This window comes from Natator depressus, chromosome 11 (genome assembly GCF_965152275.1).
Source record: "Natator depressus isolate rNatDep1 chromosome 11, rNatDep2.hap1, whole genome shotgun sequence".
Classification (NCBI taxonomy): Eukaryota; Metazoa; Chordata; order Testudines; family Cheloniidae; genus Natator; species Natator depressus.
This window is the reverse complement of record NC_134244.1, coordinates 21,151,670-21,176,405: the sequence shown is the minus strand read 5'-3', so window position 1 is coordinate 21,176,405 and position 24,736 is coordinate 21,151,670. Positions and strand designations below refer to the sequence as shown.

General features: G+C 37.0%; 1 protein-coding gene across 1 annotated transcript in view; it reads left to right on the top strand.

Annotated features, from left to right (window-relative positions):
• Nucleotides 1-24,736, top strand: part of LRP1B (LDL receptor related protein 1B) — a 1,292,938-nt gene that overhangs the window by 1,090,848 nt on the left and 177,354 nt on the right. The window contains exons 61-62 of the mRNA XM_074967293.1: nucleotides 18,179-18,367; nucleotides 19,297-19,445. Coding sequence (XP_074823394.1) covers nucleotides 18,179-18,367; nucleotides 19,297-19,445 — 338 coding nt within the window. The remainder of the gene's footprint in view (nucleotides 1-18,178; nucleotides 18,368-19,296; nucleotides 19,446-24,736) is intronic.

The window sequence follows — 24,736 nt, the reverse complement described above, 5'->3', positions numbered from 1 at the left end:
AGGTCTGTGACTAGGGCCCCAGCTCCTAGAATGACTAGATTACACTAGAATCTGAGCTTTTATTTAAAAAGAAAAAAGTGAGCTTTTAGGCCTCATGGTTATGAAGAAAAGATTCTAAATGTGTACTACACATATACAATGTAGTAACAATTGCCTGAGTCTGCAGACAGCCTGAAACTACAGGTGTGAACTCACTCATGCCTTTCAGTGTTAACTTCAAAACTCATTCCTGCATGGGGCCCTATCAGCACCACCTCAACAGAGGATATTGTGTGCAGCAGGCCCTGTCAGTGCGATACTGCGTGGACCTCTGCTGTCACCCCATGTTTCTAGTGAAAGAAGAAAGACCCTTTCTTTACACCCTCGCTACTCCCAAGAGGAAGAGCGCTCCATGCTGCTGCTGCCTCTGTCTCTCTGGGATGGGAGGGTTCCCTCAGCATCACCATAGTGTGGGTGCAGGGCCACAGGCAGACCCTGTGGTGTGATATTCCTAGAGCTCTGGCTTACTTTAATCCATCCCTGGCTGCTTTTGACTGACAGAATTTGAATCTTGTAAGCTTGGTCTTTAAGCCCAGTTTACTCTTCTTTTAAACTTCTAGCCACGGGTTGTAACAACTTTCCAATAGGTAAAACACACTCATCTCTCTTGCAGATCTTAGAAACTATCTAGGAGAGGGGAATGTCTGATGCTTTCCTCTCCTGCAGAGTTCCTGATCTTTGCACGTGAGAAATATCAGTGACTGCCCCCTCTTGTGTACATTATGGTTGGTAGGAGAGAAGTTGTACTGAGAATTTTGACACACCAAGTATGCTAGGGATCTTGGGGAGTTTAGGAGAACTTCGTGGCAATGGAGACACTACTAACTTTACACAACTACTTAAAGTTTAGTGGTTGATTACGTAAGCTATCTTAGAGTCTAGCAAATGTAAAGCTTTAGCACTCACAAGTTTTATGCATATTAAATCATTGAGCATTCATTTGAGCATTAATCTGGCTAAGCACTAAAATGGCTTATTTATACCAGCTTTAAACATTTAGGAATTTAGAAAAGTAATCATTTGGGTTCCCGTTCCGTTGGCCACCTGGCTACGTCAAACAGGTCTTCCTAATCTTTAGGCCTAAAAACTCTCTTATTTCTGAGCAGGGGAAGAAATATTAAATTTGAAAGGTGTTCATAGTTTAGTTCCTGTAATTTCAAAACTACTAATTATAGAAGCTTGTAATTACAGGAAGAAATATACTGGGTTTGTTTTCATTACGTTAGTTTTACACCAGTATAATGCCATCAATCCATGGAATTTCACTGGCGACTTTTACATCTATCAGAGTTCAAATTCTGGTCCTCTTGTCCTTCCTAAACTTAAGCACAAGCATTTGCAGACAAAATCTTACTTTATGGGAAAAGTTAGGGAAGTATGAAAATAGGGTTTATAATGGCAACCCAGGCACAATCATAGTTACAAAATTGTAACAAATTCCTCTATAATATATTGTGTGTGTGTGTGTGTGTGTGTGTAAGAGCTAGCTAGATCCATCCATCAATCAATCAACCAATTATAGGGAGAGCTGGTAAACTGGCTGTCAGCAAATAGCAAAAACCAATTGACAAAGTATGTCTGTTCTCCCTCACTAGTGTCGTGTCCACACAGAGGATAATAATTTGCTATTGCTATCAGTTGCTCCATGATTCTAGTGGTGGAGGTCAGTTCTGGGACTTAAACCCTGCTAGTGACCCATGTTGGTGTCAGTATGATGTCTTATGAAGGATTTTTTTAAATGTTTCTTTTTTAAAAATCACACACAAACTATGTTAAAAAAACATTCAGGATGCAAAGTCAAGCATTCCAAAGTTAGGAAATGTTAGAACTAAGGTTGTCCCAACAACCTTAATTCTGCCCTTTGGTACATATGTACTTATAGTTAGAAAGGTTTTAGTAATACAGAACCTAAATCCGCTATATATATATATATATATATATATATATATATATATATATATATATATATATATATAAATAGTATATATAAATATTAATATTAATATAATATATATAATATAAATAGTATGGAATCATGTATCTATAGACTCTATCATAGTGCATACACAAACAGGGTCTGGATAAAGTTATACATTCTAGCATTTCCTAACTTATGAGTGCTTGACTTTGAAACCTTAATGTTATTTTAGCATAGTTTCTTTAATTTTATATATACTCACTCACACATTTTCCATACAGTTAAAATTAATTGAAATCTGCTGCGTAGATGATTTTTTAAATTTATGTTGTAATGACACTAAATTGTTATTGAGTGTTGGATCTGTTGTGATCATAGGCCTAGGTTAATAGTTTAGGTCACTTTTAAGGGGGTTATTGTGGCTTCAGAAAACTCAACCAACAATTACTCCTCCTCCCAAGCTAATTTGCGTGCTGCAATCTTATTATTTTAATTGAGTTACTGTCAAGACTATATAAATTTATCAAGGGTTCAAACTGGTACATTACATGACCAACACCAGTCACTCTTAAAAGTTACATAGCTGTATGCTAACTAATTAAGGGCCAGATTCACCATTATGCTCCAATTGGTTTCTGCTGATTCAGGCTACTTTGTTCTTCACTAGCATAGTACTTGAATATGGCCTTAAAAATTACTTTAAAAATGGTATGAATTATCTTCAGTCCGTTAACGATATCATTCTTTTGTACAGTGTTCATGCATAATTTTTTAAATAATTCTAAAGCGAAAAAAGAAATTCCCTACAAAACCTATTTAAGCTATAGTTAAGGTTGAAAGTAGGTAACATAAGTGTAAACATCATATGGTAACCATACATTTAGGTATAAGTCATTTAAATGTTTGTAGTCCTAGATTTTATTTTAAATAATTTTTAAAGACAGATTCATTTTTCATTTCCTCCTCCACTCTAAGTTATTTTAGCTACTTTAGGTGCCATAACTGCATTTCTATACCTTAACATGTTTAGAGGGTTTTTTTATTTTAATTTTTTGATTTCATCTTATCTTTGAATTTCTTGATTTATAGTGCTTGTTTGGGGGAAAAATTGACATTTTTTTCTATTTTTTTTAATGTTCAGATTACTGAGATGTAATCTGAATCTTAATCTCATTTTAACAAAGTTTTTTGTCTGGAAATATATTTTACTGTGCAATTCAAATCTCAGTTCCCTAATGGGAGTGTGTGTTTTATAGGTATTAAAATGATTAAATAGAAACATTTTAATTGCAACCTTTTCAAGTTTCAAATTACATTCCAAAATGCTAATTTCAGTCTTCAATATTAGTTAATACATACATACATACACATATATATTTAGGAATCAAGGTTTTAGTTACTGTGATTAAACAATTTGTTATGCGCATTAAGCAGGATTTGGGTTTTTTATTTTTAAGATAAGATTTTAAATGTAGTAAAATATTGACTAATCTATAAAATATTAATCACTGAAAGTCTCTAGCCTTACAAAATCAATAATAAAACATTCTACAAAACTCTTATAAATAAAATTTAGTTGGACTACAACAATAAGTATTTTTTTCTTTTTATTATTACAATCTACCCTTTCCCCAGTATACTTTACAGCCACATATTTAGTTCATAAACATAAGTTAATGAAAATATCTTTGAAAACAATTTACATTTAGTTACTTTAAATGAAATTATATATGATAATACAGAGGTTTGAAATTAGCATTTTGGAATCATCAAAAGGATTTGTTCAGGACCCAACAGAGAAGCAGAGATGGTTGTGTAGGTCTGTAAGGAGATAAGGGTGGCCTATAAGAAGAGGGGGAGAGTTGCATGGACATTGTTGGCAGAGAGGAAATCTGGAAGCCACTCAATCAGAGTTAGAAGTGGAGCTTGTGGTGGGGAACTGGGTCACAAAAATCTGAGTTAGAGTCTCTATGGACTTGTCTACACTTAAAATGCATTGCTATAGCATATCAGTGTAGACATTACCTACTTTGACGGGAGGGATTCTCCAGACAGCACAGGTAATGTACCTCCCCAAGAGACAACAGCTAGCTTGATAGAAGAATTCTACCACCGACCTAGCTCTGTACACAAGGACCTAGGATGGCTTAACTATGCTGCTCGTGGTGTGGATTTTTCACAACCTGACTGATGTAGTTAAACCTAATTTTCTAGTGTAGACCAGGCCTTAAACACAGTTATACTCTAAAAAGTGACTAAAATGGTATTGTGGGATTCAGTGTTCATTGCCTCTCAATAACTCTACGTCCACTATGTTCACTTTACAAATAAAAAGAACTAGGATCTGAATATCAAACTGGGTTCTTTATCAGTCTGAGTTCACTAATAATAAAGATTCTGCTGATGGAACAGAGATGATAATGCTGTTGGTGGTGCAGGAGCAGTAATGGAATTTAACTCACTTTCTCCTCAGTATATGAGTTGTGAAAAGTGGTGTAAAAAGGAGTAAAATTAACAAATTGAACTCTGAATCCTCAAAAGGAGCAAATTAGTTGAGTAAGACAGTGAACAGTGTGCACAGTTGAGTAATACATCATCACTTTTCTGACCATAACAGCCCTTAAACTAAACCAATTGTAAACAATTGGGATTTGTTCATTTGGGAGAAATAGTGTGGTTTGTACGAGTTCTTATAGTAATAGAAAGCCATTCATCCCTAAGTAATAGGTTATTTGGAGTACTCAGGTGCAAATATTTTAATAACCAAGAAATTAAATGTAGTAAATAAAATTGCTATGGAATGGCAGACCATAACATCTCTGAAAGAGAAGTTGTCTGTCATGTGAATTTGTCTATGAATTAATTACTGGAGCGAAGATAATTGATTTCTTTTCTTTTTCTTTTTTTTTTTTGTTCTGCCACTAAACTGGAAAATCTGAAAAACAGATTGACTTTTTGTTTTGTTTGTTTAGCTTTGGGTTTTTGTGTACCCCATTTTTGTGTTTTTTAAAATAAATATCAAAATGAAAACATTTCATTTTTTTTTAATTTTGTTTCCATTATGGCCAAAACTAATTGTTTAATTCCTATCCGTGCATTTGTTGGTCTAGATATGATGCTTCATATTATTTTAATGTAGTTTTATGTTTAATTAAGGTGTTAATCTCTTGCTAATGGATGGCCAATTGGGCATCTTTATCAAATGTTTTGAAATAAACGTTAGATAGAAAAAGGGAGTATGTTTCACTGTAAGGGGAAAAAATAAGAAAGAAAAGACTTTTTTTGTACCAGTGTATGCAGATAAATCAATAGCTGTCACTGATTGAGGTCTTGGGAGGCTTACAGAATGCTGGAGAGGAAAAAGAAAACAAAAAGCCTACATCAGTATTTCAGTATTGCATTATGATTCTTTTTCTTCATTTTTTGTCATTCACATTCCATGCAAACTGTAGATTTTATAGGCTATTATATGAAAACAGTGCTGATGTTCTGTTGTTTACAACATAATAAAAATTAATGAAAAGAAGCAAAATACAATTTAGCTACTACAGAAACGTTTCTCAACCAGTAAAATAAATTGAAATTAACTGCCATTTCTGAAATGTCTGATAGCTACAACTTCACTCATGTCTTAGCTTTGTGTCACTGGAAAAATATTTATATTAAATTGTGTTTTCATATTAGCACAGCTTTTGTTTAGATATGACTTGCGAATTGCTTAAATTTTATTTATTCATTTGATTAACAGTTGATACGGTCAGTTGTTAGTTGATTTGATTATAATATTTTCTCTGAAGGCAATAACATAAGAACATAAGAGTGGCCATAATATGTCAGACCAAAGGTCCATCTAGCCCAGTATCCTGTCTTCAGACAGTGGCCAATGCAGGGTCAGATTAAGACCTTTAGTGGCCTTAAGCACTGAAAAGATTATGGTGCCCCCCCCACCATATGTAATTCAAAATAAAAACAATACTATACCATAAAATAAAATTTTATTTTTTGAAATGATGCAAAACTTACATGGATGCTGAAATTAAAATAGCTTCTTTCTAGATTTTCTGATTGCAAAATTATGGATACGTTCATCTAAGCTGACTTGACGAAACATGTCCGGTTCCATGCACAATAGGGAAAGTGAACCAGGTCTGTCCTGACACATTGTTGTTCTCTGAGGCTTTTTATTCTTTTCAGCTGAGAAAAAGAGCGTTCTGCGGAGCAGTTAGTAATCATCAATGTTAGAAAAATACGTAGTGTGATCTCTACGTTCGAAAATACACATTGTATTCTGCCTTTCAATATTGTGTCATGAAGATCAATGTGACTGAATTTCATTTTTCCTATTTCATTAAATTTTGCATGCATATAACAGTGGAACTGCCATACTTCTCCACAGAGATTCATGTTCAAATCAACAGGGTATGAGTCAACTAGCTTTTGGGAACCTTGTGAATATTGTTTGTCAGATAAGTCCATATCGTTTCGAAAAGTAAATCTACTTGATACTTCTTTGTACACTTCACCTCTCCTCTTCATATGAGCTTCAAGTGTATCAATTATAGTGTAGTAAGTAGATACGCAAAATTTGTCTCCAGGATTCAATGCTGTTTCTGTTGCACTGCTATCATTTGCTTGTTTTTTCCTGATTCGCTTGCGGGACTAGGCTTCTTTGTAATTAGTGTCAGGTAGGATATCTTTTGATATGTCTTCAAATCTTTCGAAATCATTCCTCAAAGTGTGTAAGTGGTCTGCTAATGATTGACAGAGGTCTGCACATGTTTTCAAATCCGATTCTTTTTTTTTGGAGAGCTTGACTTGTGTGGTAAAAGTGTTGTAAAATTTCATTCCACATGGTCAACATGAGTACAAAGTCTAGTTCTCGCATCTTGTTTGCAATGTTTTCTGCCTCTCGTATAGTTTCTCCCTTTTGTGATTAGTCTTCAGCTATGCTTTCTAATGCATCCACGATCTCTGAGTAGGACTCCAGAGTTGCACTTGTTGCCACTGCATGTGCCTCCCAGCGAGTATTAGAGATTTCAACACACGATCATTGGCCAAATATGTTTTAAGAACTGCCCATTGGTGTTTTGAGGCAGAGAAAAATGTATAAAGTAACTGGACTGTTGAGAAAAAACTTACTGCCAATGGACTACAATCAACAGCACTGCGACCAACAAGATTGAGAGAGTGTGGAGCACATGGTATGAATATGGCATATTTGTTCTGTTCTAAAAGCTTCTTCTGCATTCCTTGATAACGCCCTGACATGTTGGCAGCGTTGTCATAAGATTGACCTCTGCACTTTGAGAAATCTATTTTGTAAACTTGGCACAGATAATGCAGTAGTTGATTTGCCATTTCTTCACCAGTGTGGCTTTTCAAATTGAGGAATGTTATAAATCAACCCACATACCAGGATCTTTTCTCCTATTATTTACAGCATGAGCAGGTTCAGTCTCTGACCCATCCACACCTTCTAGAACAATGTCTGTTTTACCACCAGGAGTAGGATGATCAGTTACAATCTCTGACACATCTACATGTTCTGGAATGGTGTTTGTTTCACCAATAGAAGAAGGGTCAGTCTCTGAAACACCTACAGGTTTTGGAACGATGTCTGTGCTACTGAGAGAAGATGTTGCTTCTGATGGATTCGCTTTGAAAAATGATGTCCGCTTTGGAAGATTTTGGAAAATTTCACTAGATTTTGTTTCTTTTCTTCTGCCAGTTTGTTTCTGTGCTCCGCTCAGTTGGTTACATTTCAATCTGCCCCTTTTCTCAGTTATCTGAACTTTAAAAAAAAAATTACACAATGTATACTATTTTTATGTATATAAGAAAAAAACGAATCAAGTACATATAACTCAGAAGAATATATCAATAATAAAACAAAAAATTATTGCTATACACGACAGGATCTGATTTCCTCGCATTATTTCGATCTACATTAGTAGCACACCCCCCTGGTTTAGGTGGGGATAAGTAATAAAAAGAGAACAGAAAAACGGAGGAAGAGTGTGTAGTGGAGTGTAAGGAAGTCTAACAAAGTTCTGATTTTTCCCATGATGACTACTTCGATGCTTTTTTTGAAATATCAAATATCAAATTTTTTTGCTGGTGCCCTAAGCACGTGCTTAGTCTGCCAATTGGGTAATCCAGCCCTGGGCCAATGCTAGGTGCCCCAGAGGGAATGAACAGGTAATCATCAAGTGATCCCTTCCCTGTCTCATATTCTTAGCTTCTGGCAAACAGAGGTTAGGGACACCAGCCTTGCCTATCCCGACTAATAGCCATTGATGGACCTATCCTACATGAATTTATCTAATTCTTTTTTTAACCCTGTTATAGTCTAAGCAGCAAAAAAATGTCTATAGCCTTCCAGGCTACACAAATCCAGGAAAAACACAGATCAAGAAGCCACGGAAGGGCAATGAATACAGTATACTGCAGAAGTCCATTAAAAGTATATAGTTGCTTTATGGTCAAAATTTCCAGAGCACATTAATTGTCCATAATATTGTCTTCTCTGATGCTTTAATCAGTGATACTCAGAGGTTCAGGAGCCAAATTAGTGATCAACATTACCCAAAAGATCCACGGTAGAGTGAATTCATTGTTTCATTTACTATAGTACTATGTATTCATATTTAAATAGTATGACTGGGAAATATTTAGTTTATATATATACTTGGTCAGTCATTTTGCTGTAAGAACATTTTATATATATGTATATATATTATAATTATATTTACAGCAAAATGACTGACCAAGGATTATTATTTTATCAACTACAATTGGTTAATAACATAGTAAAAGCATCCTGATTGGTTAATTATGTTCATTGGCTTATAATTAAATCATAAAATGCTTTAATATCATGTGCTGCACAGAGCTTCAAGTGACACATTAAAGAGCGACTTGCCTCAGTCTGAATATCACTGCTTTAGATACTTTGTCATCACTCATGCCTATGTAGCAAATAGAAGTTCAAATCTGCTAATTCAGCATAAGCGTGGAGTATGATCCCATTGAAAAAACACCCTCTGGTTTTATATATTTTTCTTGTTCTACCCTGGCCAATAGGAGCTTTCTTGATGTCACATTCAAACAATGGTTAGTACCAAAAAAAGCCAGTGGTTGGCATAAAAAGAATTGTCTGGTTATGGATCTTATCAACCAGTGAAGAGCCCATCTGAAACACTTAAGGCTGTGAGGTCTTCCTTAGTTCATTCACTGATGTGTTATAAATTGTGAAAAAACTTGTCCATACATTTAGATGACAGTGGGACTCCGGGGTCATGCATAATGGAGTTTCCAACAGCCAGAGACTCCACTTAAAAAATTGGGTGTCAGGAATGTCTAATCACATGTGCACCTGTTTGGAAGAAGAGACTCTCCATCAGGAACTTCAGTTACTCATCGTGAATATCAAGCATGAAGGACTGAAATTAAAACAATATTGCACTCAGGAGACTGCATTTTACACCACAGTCAGTTGAATGGAGCATCCATTCTAATTCAATGCTCTTGAATTTAGTTCTGGAGACTGACGTTCTCTAGGTGTCCATATGTTGTGGAGAGTGTAGGCAGTAGCAATACAAGCTTGCCCATGCTTGTCACTTGTAAACATGCTTTCCTTTCTAACCTGGATGTACAACAGTCTATTTAAAGTATTGAGAGTCTCCATGCTCATTCAGCTTTTGAACATTGAGCTATGACCGATGATAAAACCACCAGTTAGTGCAAGTTATGTTTCCTGTGATACTTCTGATTAGGTTTATGCACGTAGATAAGTAAGTACGGTGAAGATGGCACTGTTCTCACTTGTCCTGGATTGGTATTGAGGATAATAAGAGGACTTTGGCTTCCAGAGCTCTCAATTCATTGCCCTTCAGAAGCACAAAATTCAGTTTAAAATATTATTTTTTAAAAAAGTATTTTAGATGCTTCAAAAAGAGAAGGTGGGTGCAGTAATATCTTTTACTGAACCAACTTTTGCTGGTGAAAAAGAGAGAGTTCTTCAGGTTTGGGAAAGGTACTCAGAGTGTCACAGCTAAATTCAAGGTGGACCAGACTGTTAAGCATAAGCTGTTAACACATGTTGCAAGAGACCATTCAAGGTGATGTGGGCAGTTAACATCTCTGTAGTCATAGGACAAAGGAGGGTTAGTGAGTTACAGATTGTTGTAATGAGCCATGAATCCATTGTCTTTATTTAGTCCATGATTTTTCGCATCTAGCAAAGTTATGAATTTAAGATGTCAGGCTCATCTTTTGAAGGTGTTATGCAGGTGTCCTTTCAGAATTAAGACTGAGAGGTCAGATACGGAATGATCATTTTGTGAAAAAATCATTTTTCTGTGTGAGTTCATTTGAGAGCATAGTGATTGTCTGGTTTCACCCATATAGTTGTTGTTTGGACAGTAGTGCATTGGTTGAGGTATCCCACATGTTGTGACAGGCATGTGTAGGACTCATGTATCTTGAAAGGTGTGTTGTGGGGTATTGATCATTGTAGCAGTGAATATATGTCTGCAGGTTTTTAATCGATTGTTATGGAAAGGTCTGGTGCTGTTTTAAGTAGGTGTGTGCTCATCTGTGGTGAGCTTGCTTCTGATGATGAGCATGCTGAGTTTGGGGGCAGATTATTTGAAGGCCAGAAGAGGTTCAGGCAATTTTTTTTCAGGATGTGATCCCCATTGAGTATGCGTAGTAATTGTTTTTAATGTTACCCCATATGGGTTCCATTAGAGTGGTACCAACAAGGGGTGTGTAGTCATAGGTTTGGGTTTTTTGGTTCGATATTGAAGGATGTTCTCTTGGGGTATTTGGGTGGCCATGATGCAATCTACTTCTCTGGTGAAGTGTCCTTGTTTGGTGAAGGTGGTTTTAAGTATGTTAAGGTGTGTATCCTGGACTTTCTTCTTGGGACATATGCTGTGGTATCTGAGCCTGGCAGAAGATAACAGATTTTCTGGTGTGTTTGGGGATGGTTATTGGATCTGTGAAGGTAGGCGAGGTGATTTGTGTGTTTCTTGTATATAGTTGTCTGTGAGGGTCTGTTGTTGCGGCTGATTGTGGTGTCCAGGACGTTGATGCTGCTGTGGGAGTGTTCTAGAGAGAATTTGATGGATGGACAATGGTTGTTGAAGTTGTGGTGGAAATCCATGGGGGAGTTTAGGTTGTTGGTACAGTGGAGAAAAATATCATTGTATCTCACATATGTCATTTGTTGTGTCACATTTTTCCAGAAATTCTTTCTTGCAGTGGCCTATGAAGAAGTTGGAATATTGTGGAGCCATCCTAGTACCTATGGCTGTTTCCAGGGTTTGGACATAGTAGTGGTGTTTTTAAAATTATTAAAATTTAGTTGCTGCAGTCAGTCAACTGTATTCTGAAATGTAGTCTCTGGAGTGTAATTAATATTTTATCCTGCACACTAACTTAGCTACCTTGTAAATTAGGGATAACGGGAAAATTGAGATTTTATATTATATTCTACCACTCTTGAATCTTATTTTTTCCTATGAACACACAGTTTACTCTGAATTTTTGGATGTACTCATAATCCATCAAAGCTATGATAAATTGTAAATGTTGATAGATTTTGGAATGTGTATTATGACAATGTAGCAACCCCTAAATTTAGACTGAAAGACAACTAATTTAACATTTTTAATCATTTCCTAATATGTCTATATTGAGGATGTCATTTTGTAGTATTCTGCTAAATAGTGTATAGTCACAGTCTTGAGTGGTTAAGAGAGAATGGATTCCAGGAGTGGGTTTTTCACTGGAGGTGAAATATGCAGAAGGGCAGATCAAGGCCAATGTGCAAAAGTACCACTAAGCTGAGTTTTCAGAACTTATGTGGTGCATAACCTTGATCTGCCCCTCTGCACAGGGATGAATATCACCTTAAGAGAAAAATTCCTATTTTATTCAGAAGTACAATATTGACACCCTTCAACAGGTTTTTTTTTTCGTATCAAAAGCGGCAGCAAAGCTCACAAGTCATAGGAGTAGATACACTTTCAGAACTCAAGCAGAAGCGACTATCCAGAGAGCTACAGGTTTCAATGAGATAACAGCAATTTCTCTTTCTGCTGCCTTTCCCAAACAGCCTGGTTTTACACCAGTGTAGCTCCATTAATGTTAGTGGAGGCACTCCTGATTTATTCTGGTGTAAATGATAGAAGAATCATGAATGTGTTCCTAAAATTGCTGTGTGTTCACCTCTACTTCATTCTCCAAACACAATAAAAATCTTATGTTAAGGCTATCAGTCACATGGCTTAGGGGGCCAGTGAAAATCAATTCATGGCAGGTGTTTACAGATCTGACTAAACAAAATGAGTATCCAGTCTTGTTTTTACAAATAAAGATGATATTTGTCCTTGTGACAGGAAGTGGCAAGGATAGTTAAGGTATACCTCAAAACTACTTGCTAAATACAGATATAATAACTGTTGAACCCTCCCCCTCCCACACACACACTGATAGCATTTCAGTCACTTCACTGAAATAAATGTAACAATTTCATTTGTATCACTTTTGTCACAACTATATAGAAACAATGCTGAAACACTGTTAAGATGGTGACACACACACACATCAATAACCATATGGGGGTCCTCTCTCTCTCTCATATATGTATGTGCAGAATGACCATTTACTGAATGGAAAGGAATATGTAAAGACTAGAGTACATTGTTTGGGGAATTTAACAATATTCCAGGATTCAGAATAGTAATTTGGAGATTAGTCTCTCCGCTTTCATTAATAGTTATGGTAATGCATTTTACAAATCAGGCAGATAATATTTTTGTTGAATTAAAAATCAGTTAAATTATATCTGGACACTAAACTTTCACCCAACCTGAGACATTTAGATTCTACCTCTGTTAGAGCATGTACCAGAAACAGATCAAATTTGTTACTCCAGTAGCACACAGGTGCTTAAAGTGCCCTCAAGGGTTACCTAAGGATTCTCTGGCTGTATGTAGGATAATATCCCAGTGTCACAAAACAGGAGTGATTAGTTTTTGGCTACCCCCTCTCCCTCTGCATGGGACAGAAATCCTGACAAACAACATGTCAGCAATGCACTAAAATAATGAGTGGCTCAGTCATCCCCTCTTTACCAATAAACCATCGAGTTCCATTGTATCAGCATGGTTCTACACCTTCCAGGAGTCGGCAATGACCCAGCAGACTTCCTGAAGTGTGATAGCCACCACAAGTAGTTGCTGTGGATAACCCTCCAAAACTAGCATTCCATCAGTGCGGAACTCTCATCACAGACTTGTTCACCACAGAAGATAATACTAAGTACTGCTTCAGAGGAGACATGAGCCCAGGCTCTCTGAGGATGCCTTTCCCCTGTCTATAGTCTCATGGACTGCTATATGCTTTCCCTCTAATTCTCCTGGTCCCCACAAAAAACATCCAAGATCGAACTAGACAGGGCTTCAGTCATCATGATAGCTCCACACTGACCAAGACAATTTTGACTGTCGGACTTGTTAGATGTCCAAGCAGCCTCGCATAAATCTTCCATCCTTTCCAGACATAATATCCCAGAATCACAAAGATACTGCACTCAGACTCACAGTTGTTGCATCTGTGGCTTAGATGTTGGTTGGCTGAGCGCTGACTGATGGAGTCTGTTCCCTACAAGTTCTAAAAATCTGTAAACAGGAAACATTTCACTAGGAAGACATGTTCCTTGAAATGGAAAAGATTTTCCATAAGGGCAATTCAAAATAATAGTGAGCCAGTGGAGGCCCTGATACTGAAGATGTTGGTCTATATATAATCCTGAAACACACAATGTTACCATTTAACTCAGCTAAATTCACCTTGCTTCAATATTTGCATGCCATGCCCCAGTACAGTCATACCTGGTCTTCTCACATCCTGTGGCATTGAAATTCCTCAAGGCCTTCTGTATATTTGACCTCCAGTAAGGGGGACCTGACTACCACTCAATATTGTTCTTCTAAAACTTATGGAGCTTCTTGTTGACATCACCTTACTATCAAGATAGTCTTTCTCATGGCTTTTATCTCAGCATGCAGAATCAGTAAGATCCTCGCTATTATGGCCAGGCTGCCTTCCACATCCTTCCACAGGGACAAGGAGGTAATGAAAATCTTTCCCCAAACCTTGTACTTGATGCTGGAAGAGAAGAAGTTGCAGCTGCATATTTCGGACATCTACAAAGCCTTGCTCTATTACCTCAGCAGCACCAAGCCTTTCAGGCCTCGTTGTGGCCATATCCAGTGCACTGAAAAACTAAGCTAACTCATCACAGAGAATTTCAATGTGGGTTTCACAGTGTATTTCCAGCTGCTATCAACTGGCTGGCAAGCCACTGCCTCTGAATGTCAATGTCACTGCACAAGTGAACAGGTGGAATCATCTGCCTACTTCAGAAACATGTCTCTTTCCGAGAATTGCAAGACAGCTACACGGAGCAACCCACTAACTCAGTTAAACATTATGCACTTGACATGGCAACTAAGTCAGATACCAATTTCGGGACAACAGTACTTCAATCTCTGTTTGACAAATACAGCTGAAATTCCTCACTCCAGCTGTTCAGGGAAGATACTGCTTCCCAGTCATGACAGTGGGACCCATCCTGATATATACTTGAAGAAGAAAGAACAATTAACTACAATACAGTCATCTGATGAAGTGAGCTGTAGCTCACGAAAGCTCATGCTCAAATAAACTGGTTAGTCTCTAAGGTGCCACAAGTACTCCTTTTCTTTTTTCTTTTTACGAATACAGTCACTGTGACTCTTTGAGATGTTGTGATCTGTGTGGTTTCCATGATCCGTCCCCACACTTCTGAGTCCTCAACAGCATTGGCTTTGAACTATAAAGGAGCTGAGGAAGGGTCGCAGCTGCCCTGTCTTGTACACCCTCATATGAGAGTATGAGGAGGCACAGAGTACATGCATGTTTAAGAAAACCTTTATTTATTGCCTTCCACCCTAAATATCTTTGCCTGAAGGCATTCAAATCCTCTATGTAAAAAAATGAATCAAATGCTCTATCACTGAAAGATATTCAGCTTAAGAGACTTATTTTGGTCAACACAGTCTGTAGTAGCATCCTGGGCAGAAAGTGAATCAGCCACCACAAAACAAATGGAAAATTGTCATCTTGTCATGAATCAACATTTTGTAAAGATCTACAGGCCTGACTTATACTCTGCAGAAGCATTCTTTGGCAGAAAGGTGCTCCAAGAAGTGATGACCAAATAGATTGAGATACTAACTTTAGCGAAGAAGAAACATTCTTTGTTCACCCTTCACCCACAGTTTTGACTATTTTTCTTATTTCTTGCTATAACTAAGATGTCTCAGACTCAGGAAGATGTCAGAATCCAGAATAGAACATTTGTTACATCATGATTTCCTTCACAGATTGACCTTTCCCCTAATTCTTCCCGTTCAAACTAAGTCCTTTGGGCATTTTTACAATCATTTCTTTAGTGCCCATGCTTGTATTTAACAGTGAAGTAAGGTAAGATATTTATATTTAGTCAACTAATAAATATTTATGCTGAGATTTTCAAGGTTACATAAAGAATTTGAACTTCTAATTCTCATTAAAATTAATGGGAGCTGGGTGTTCAAACTTTCTAAGAATGACTTTGAAAATCTCAGGTTTAGTAACTGGGAGGTACTTTGGAAAGGGCTTGGTTAAGCCATGAAAGAAGCCCCAGGGATAAGTCTGAATGTCCTCTGATATTTCCAGAAAGAGGGGCACAAATTCCAATTCTCCTACTAGGAGACAGGTCAGCCCCAGAAAACTCGGTAACACATTTTCCATTTTAACTAAATTATTGTTACTTTTGTATTTTAAATGAATTCCTTTTTGGGAAATAAATTTTATGTTAATGGTAACTCATACTTTTAATAGCTGTAAGTGAAATACCCCAAGTTAGAATTCTAATTTAACTCACCTTCTGCAATGCAAATACATTCACTATTTTAGTGATGCTTTATTGTTGTCAGTACTTACATACCATACATAGAGCAGACAAGCAGGAAAGAATCTCCGGTTCAAAAGATTATTACAGCTTTTTAAAATTGTACCACAACAAACGTTGCTAAGGGAAAAGGTAGCAAAAGCCATGTCAGATACAATTTCTAAATATTAAAAATGACCCTTAAAGATCTATGTGGCATTTTGTAGAAAGACTCCTAATTCCAAACAAAAGCATCCATCATTTGACTTGACAGTTATGAATAATAGTGTTTTACATGCCATATCTGCCAAACAAGACACACTAGGTTTAGCATAAAAAATGTTTTGAGCAACTGGAAGATATACTTATTCACTGCAGAATGAATGACATAACAATGCTTGTACAAGGCATGGTGGAATTTGATGTTATGCTCATGAATATATTAAATGATAGTATATAAAGTGAATACCAGCTTCTATTATATATGTGGCACAAGGGTTCTGATGTGTTCAGATGAAAATTCCCCACCACCTAAACCTGCATTTTAACACCAATTCTAAGTGCCATAACATAAATCTTCTGCCTGAATACAACTCAAAAGTTTAAAAAAACCAAATCTTACAGTAGGAATGTGTAGGTGCTCTCTGTGTGTATGTTTTATTCCATCTGAACCAATGCTAACATGCAAAAAAAAATTACTGGAGGAGTTCTAGGCAATGTTGAAAGTTTTGGAATTGACTTTGAAATGTATAATAAGCACCTGTTAAACTTCAGCCCACGCAATGTTTCTATTTTTTTTCAAGGTTTATTCATCAACTGAATATCTGTGGGTGATAGTTGACGTTATTTTTTTTACAGTTTTCTTGTAATTGGGCCAACTTGTCAACTATGCATACCAGGTGCATGCAGTTTCTAAGAAAAAAAACATCACCTGTCTCCAGGTTTTACTGTACAACAGTAGTTTTAAGTAACTTGAAAATATCCATTTCATACTGCTAATTTCCTTTTTGACCATCTAGTTCAGGACAGTTGGTCAGATTCATGCATTCAGTATTGTCCTTTCAAAATAACCTCAAACATAACAACATCTGTCTGCCATTTCCTCATCATAATTACATGTTTTATAATTTTTCCAGAAGTTCTTAAATCTCATGGTATCATTACTAGACTATTTCTTCAAAGCTCGGGATGTTTTGTCATAAGGTTTTTTAAACAGATTGATTTTTCTTTTTTTAAGCTACAGTAGGCAAGTAAGTAAACCTATAAAAAATGCATATTTACCTGAACAACCTGGGTTTGTTTAATTTTACAAAAGTGAATGTTAACAATGCTTGTTCAGTGTTTGTTAAGCTCATTCAGAACAATGTGGGCCATATTCTGCTGTCCTTATGGGTGTTCATAGTATGCTACACCACAAGTGCTTCCAGTGGTTTCAATGAGAGAACTCATGGAGTAACATACTACTGAAGTTATACTTAAATCTTATAAAGTATAAGAAAAACGTATTTCTGCACTGTAACAGTGGTATCACTACATAATGTACTTTAACAATTCATTTGCTCTGAATGATGTAGATTTTTCACATGAAAAACTGAGAACCCCTAACCCAGTTAGGATTTCTATTCTGGGAGTTAGAATAAAAGTTATTGTCTATTTTCACCTGTGATATGTATTGTACGGTATTAAAAAGTAAATATATACAGCAGTAAGCCTTTAACCATTGTTGCATTTCTGTTAGCAGAAAAGCTGTTTTTTAGTTTATCTTGTGAGCTGTAATATGTCACCATAAAGAAGTGACTTCAATAGCTTTTAATGGTGTTAAAATACAGTACATCTAAAGGTGCATCTTGGTTATGGTTTAATAAGTTGTAGTCCCTTAAAAATCAAAATAATGACCTTTAGCAGAGTAAATTAACTTAAATATATGTGCTAACTACTTTATTAAAATTTAACATGTAATTTGTTTAGAATCTGGATGTAGTTATTTGTTAACTGAAATTCGTTCATTTTCTTTGCAGTGGTTGGGCCAACTAAATATATGCAAGCAGAGCTGTTGCACCCAATCCTGCATTATTTTAACTGGTAGTAAAATACCCTCCAGGCTTGACAGATTGTCAAGGCAGTTATTTACAAGCAGTTATATAGTGGTTGTATCAGTCAGCCCATACAGTATGGAATATTTTAACTGGCAGTCTTCCAAGACTGAACTTTAATCTTACCATCTCCTATTACAGTCCCAAATCAAGATATTCCAGGGGTGATTGCACTAACATTGTTTGAAGACTACATCTACTGGACAGATGGGAAAACCAAGTCACTGAGCCGTGCCCACAAAACCTCTGGAGCAGACAGAATATCACTGATTAACTCATGGCATGCCATAACAGATATCCAGGTGTATCATTCTTATAGACAACCTGATGGTAATTATTCTATCCATGCTTTTCAGACAGCACATCAGCATATTTCACAAACATCTAATTTCTGAATTCACTGATGTTTTATTTATTTTTATTCTGGTTTGGTTTTTTTGTATTAGGATTGGGCATTTTTATGCAATAATTATAAGTATTTGTAGAATGGTTTTGGTAGATTTCTTAAGTAACTAAATATCAAGTTGAAATGATTAAAGAACAGCTTATTGACTAGATCAACTGAATTATTAAAATGATATTATGTTACAAAGGTGATAAAATCAGTCCAGCAAAGGAGAAATAAAGTATTAGCAAAGCTTTCAATATTATTATTACAAAACCAGGAGAGTTAACATTTTAAAGAAATACTGGTGTCTAACAAGCCCTTGAGTTATTTAAACAATAGTTGGGCCAAAAAACCTACAGAAGGAGGACAGTTTTATAACTCTCTGATCCTCTACCGTCCGTGTATTACAGTTCTAGTTAAATAAAATTTGGCAGCTGGTCTAGATTAGCAAATTAGCAGCACCATTGTAAAAGGTTAGTGCTTTCTCTCATTGTTTCAGCATTCAAATCTTCATTTTTATTAGTGAATTAATTTGCCTCATACAAAATTCTTGTGCTCCTTAATAAGACAATTTGAAAGACCGATGGCTAAAAAAGTGATTTTTTCATTGTTTTTGTTTTTAAGGAATGCTTTTTTTTATAAACTACGACATTGTAAAAATAATGTAATTTGTACCTATTGCATTTTACTTCCCCTTTTACCATAAAAGAGATTTAAAGTATGCTGAGGTAACAGGTTTATATTACTAGAAGCTTCCCTAAAGGGAAGAGAAAGTTGCCTGTGTTGTTTTTTATTTGTTTGGGGGTTTTCCCCTGCGAATCAGCATGTTGGTTGATAGGTTTTAATATTCTTTTTTCTTTTTCATTCACAGTGTCTAAACATTTGTGTATGATAAATAATGGTGGCTGCAGTCACTTGTGTCTCTTAGCTCCTGGCAAAACACACACTTGTGCCTGTCCCACTAATTTTTACCTTGCTGCAGATAACAAGACCTGCTTGTCAAACTGCACAGCCAGTCAGGTAAGTCAGTTGCCGTTTTACTGTATATTTGCAGCTTTACTTACAGCGAAATGTTAATACTAATGAAAGTGGTGCACACCTGAAGGAGTTCACCAAACCACAGCACAACTTTGAAGTAACATCAGCTATTCTTTGTGGAGATCAGTTATCTTAGGACATATGAAGAGAAGAATGATTTGTGTTTAAATATAAAATTTGAAAGTAACATACCTGAGGTGCTATGAAAATATATTTGTGTATGAAGTTTAGAGCTTGTGTGACTCATTGTTTAACAAGAAGGAGGTAAACTACCATAATATCATGAGGGCAACATTTCAGAAAGAAAATATTTTTGTTTCCTCTGCAAAAGTTGTTGTGTGTGTATATATATATATATATATATATATATATATATATATATATATATATTTTAAAAAGCACAGTACATTCAGTTGCCTTCAGAAAAGTTATTGTGCTAAATTTAAAGACTAAATTCAGCCATTAAAGTGTTGAACCAAGGGATTTTAATCCTGCTTTAAGTGGAAAATTCAACACAACCTTAATTGTGGAGTCGCAAATAATAAGTCTGTAATAATATCTTGGATAACATATTTAGAGATTATATCTATATGATAAATAGTGGAACCGCATGACATCATATTTATATCTTGCACTTTTTACCACCTCACCTGCACGAATCTCCAGAGGGACTTCTAACTTTTCAAACCTCTGAGCAGCTTTCAAACAGCTCCCATTTGTTTACGTAACAATCTGCAATAATAAGAGTTTTTGAATATTTTCCTGTGTGACCCTAAGAGCATCCTAGTGCCAGAGGGCAAGCAGCTCACTGGCATCAAGTAATGAGTTTAACTGGCCTGACCAATTCAGCGTACCCCACCTTACTATCGTTATAATCTGTATCTAGAAGGCGTTAGGTAATATGTCATTGGAAAACTAATAATTAACTGATCATTAGTAGTCTTGTGTCATGTATATATGTGATATGTATTAAGGGTTATGGATATATGTTGCAATTATGACTAAAAAGTATTTAAACCAGGCACGTCAGGGGGATTTGGTTAACAGGTCTGTCCTAGACAAAGGAATATGATTGCTTCTCTGGCCAGCCCAGTCTTCAGGCAGGGACAATGAAGGTCCATTTACATATAAAGTAAACAAAGCTATCAAGCTAATAAGCGGAGGATGAGACAGCTTAGCATCTACACCCCAGCAGGGAAGAGAGACTTTTTTTGAACTATATACACAAGGAGCCTGAACCTCAAGTGATAAGCAGTTGAAGCAGCTGATGGTATACACTATTACTGTAATATAAACATCTATTGAGTGAGATGTTTTATGAAAGTCAGCGACACACTGGTGATTAATATCATTGTAAAATGTATGTATCAACACTATATAAGGAATTATATTGATATTAGTCTCCATAGTCTGTGTCCAAACAAAGGGAGAAACAGGTCTCTCCTAGGCTGGAGGGAATTTCACAGCTATTTACCTGTTTCCTATGCAAATTAAGCATGGTGGAATCAAAACAATGGAAGCCTCATTTACATATAGGGAGATGGGAAGCCCACAGGAAGGGAAAAACAGCATGAGGTCATCCTGCCTTTTGAAACAAGATAATTGAACTTTGGAAGATATAAGCAATGACAGAAGCCATATTTGGCATCAGTCACTAGACAGACACAAGGGACCAGAGCTCTCCCAAACTGAGAAAGATAGGTCCTTAAACCAAGGAAGAGTTGAATCTCTGGGAAATAAATATAGGAGAGAAACCTGCTTAGCCAAAGATCTTTCACCTTGAAAGAGAAGGAGAGCCAATGCCTTGTACTTCTGTGGAAGGTCCTGACTGAGGAAATGTCAGCAATAGCTTGGAAGAAGGAAGTTGGGTGAGAAGCCGTTCTGAACAAAGCCTATACCTTGATAGATTAAGCTTTAGACTTTTAGATGCATGTTTCCCTTTGATTTACTTGTAACCTTTTCCAATTTTATTCACTTTACTTTGCATCATTTAATCTATGTCCTGTTAATAAAATTTGTTTTATTTTTACTATAAAACAACTCAATGCTCTATTTTCAGGAAAAGGAAGTGTATTTAACCAAGTTAAGTTAATAAGCTAATTTGTGCTTTTGTCTCTTTAAAGGAACAAGCAAACCTTATTATTTCTCTGAACTGTCCAGGGAAAGGCTGGGCATTGCAAGCACGTGGTTTTGGGAAAATTCAGGACTGGGAGTGTGTTGGGGTCACCTGGCTGGTTGTAATTAAGGCTGATGGAAGCCAAGGTGGGGCTGTAGGGCAGTAGACAGGCTGCTAGGGTCAGAGCTGCTGAACTAGGGGTGGCTGTATAGCACACAGACACTTGGATGTGACCTGCTCGCTTGTTGCTGAATGTGAGCCTTCTGGGCTGGGAGCTATAGTAGCAAAGCATTGTGAGCCACTCAGGTTACAGGGTAAGAAGGGACACAAGACCCCACTGGATTGAACCCCAAACCATGATACCCCCTAGAATGTGAAATTTCTGCCTCAGATTATATTAACTGCAAATTGAAGAAATGTCAAATCCTGGACCAGTGATAAGTAAAAGCTCTAATATCTCTCGGATGTTGAGGGCTATTAAAAGGAAAAAAAATCTAGAAATTCCATTTTTCCCATGGGATATAGCACTTGTTTCCAGCTCTAGCTATTGTCAGATAATGGACTCTAAATCATAATAATGCGATAGAGAGAGAAGCAATTTTAAATGCATTTTACATGTTTCTACAATGTATCAATTATGATTTTTCATAACTTTCAGCATCCTTTCAGTCATCTTCCTGTATATGAAAGTTCATCAAAAGGGGCATATTGTGTTTCCCAAGCTGATGTCAGACTTACTATCTTCTATGATAAAACTTTAAAAAAATTATAGATTACTCTTTACAGTCATTGAAAATGAGTGTTGTGTTACAATGGTAATATTCACTATTTGCAGGTACCATACCTGCAAGGTACCCATGAACACTGGGTACAAAGTAATGAAGCACTATGATGTGTCCTAATTACTAGAAATAGTGCTTCTGGAATGTAGTCTTCTCAGGTATGGTATCACAGCTATTCCTTTTTTCTGACAGTACCTCTGACAATGATCTGAATAAACATAACAGCAAATGCTACAGGAAAATATTAACAAAAGTTCGGTAGCAAATTGATCTAACTACCCATTACCAGCTGCAATGTTTGAAAACACTTAACTGGATCTAAAGCAGTTTGGTCCACCTCAAAGAATAACGTGTAATTTAATTTAACTATTTTTAATGTAGGATATGACCTTTTTAGTTGCATCTATATTACATTTTTATTAAATCACTCATTTAGAAAATGAGCCAAATTCAGGGAGAGACCTGGGCTTCCGTACCTGCTGGAAAATCAGTGTATAAGAGTACAGCACAGGATGGATGTTTTCTGTGTTCCTTAGAAGATTGGAGGTGAGAGGGAGGAACTGTGAAACAATATTTTGCCTATTTGGAAACACAAGTCCTGGATGATGGGATTGCTACCTTAATTCAGTTTCAAATTGGAGAGGAATATTTGGAGTTTGGTTTCAGACTTGCTCCATTGCAGAGTATACCAGCTTCATCATTTCAGTGTGTCAGGACAGTGGCACCTTCACTGTGAGGGACTTTGATGGTGCTTCCTCCTGGGCAAGAAAGTATTCAAGCATATTTTCAGTACTGGAGACTGGCTCAGCAACTGGCAAGTCACCGGCTAGGTGGGTTCCTTACTGGAAACTCAGTGACACCTGATGTTTATAAAAGCCTTGGTTCTGCTCTTCTGTTGTTCTTATGTCTAAAGCATAAGGATAAGAAATGCAACTGAGAGTAGGTCTCAGTGTCATTGCAGAGGAGGAAGTAAAACATTGCCATAAGCAGATCAGAGACCTTGGTTGTGTTTTTTTCAAACCAAAGGTACCTCCAATCTTTCCAGTGACAACAATCTATAAGATCTACCACCCTTTCTTTGGAGTTGCCACAGGTTTCTCAGTGCCAACACACTTTTACTTTCTGTATGTGCTTCCACCTTACGTTCTGTACTAGAGGGATCAAGTTGAGGGGCCCTTCCTCAGTCCTGGGAAATATAACTGCATTTCCTGATTGAATTTCACTTCTCAGGGCTTTTGGGTCAGCCTCTCTGCCATGTGGGTGGGCTTGCAGGCCTGGAATAGTTCTCCAGACAAAGGAGTTGTGGTTTCTTGTGGGGGGTCACATTCACCCTTATGCTGCATTAAGAACTTCATCTCCAGGGTCTCTCAGGATTCCTGGGTACTTTTACATAGAATCCTTTCATTGTCCTCCATCCTTTATGGATAACCTGGCCATATCAGCAGGAACGTTTCACAACTTCTTGGGTATCAGGAGACCATAAAAGTCCAGCTGAGAAGCCTGCTCCTTTAATTCACTTTCTGTTGCAGAGCCACTCTCCTCATTCTTCACTCATGGTGAACCCGCTTCCCCACCTATGGAATCTGGAGGCAGTCCAGTGTGGTTGCTAGGGACTCAAGGACTAAGGTCTGCCTTTCAACTAAGGCCACCAGATTTTCTTCCTCCAGCAGTGGAACAAGTTGGCATTTCAATTTATCCAGACAATTTTGTTTTATAACATTATTTTTATTCATTTTTCTGTGGAAGCATCATATAATATTTTTTCCTCGTCCGCTGGATCGGGTATGTGTCAGTGTAGTGGTTTCCATCACCCAGATCAAGCACTTCAATGCCTCCCCTCCAGGATTCCTCTGCCCCTTCTCAAAAATGGTAGAGTTGTCCCACAAACACCAGGCCAAATCTAAGTTTTGTTCCACATGTGAGGCAACAGAGGGTGAATTATGTCCTGTCAATTCACAGCCAGCTGACTCTAATGCTGCCAGGGTATGGAGCTCAGAGTTGGACCAGCATACCCAGTTCACACCCTGCCCTGAGGAGCAACCATGCCAGTGCAAAAAAGCCCTATCAGGAGCTTCTGAGCCTTTGGGGGAAAGAGTCTAAGGACAAGGAAGATGCTATCCAGACAGCTCAGCGGGTAATTCCCACAACACACCCAGGCTGGATGGGGAAAATCCCTCCCCACCACACAAAAGGATCAAAAAGTCCTCCTCTCCCAGATACTGGAATGGGTCCTCATCTCTGAGGAAAGAAGACAGGCTGCTACACAGTTCCCCAGTTCCCCTTCCACACACAATGATTTGAGATTTTTATGATGCTCTTGGGTAAGTCTTGCTTTCTTTTGACATTTTGGGACCTGAAGTCTCTGGGATTTGCAT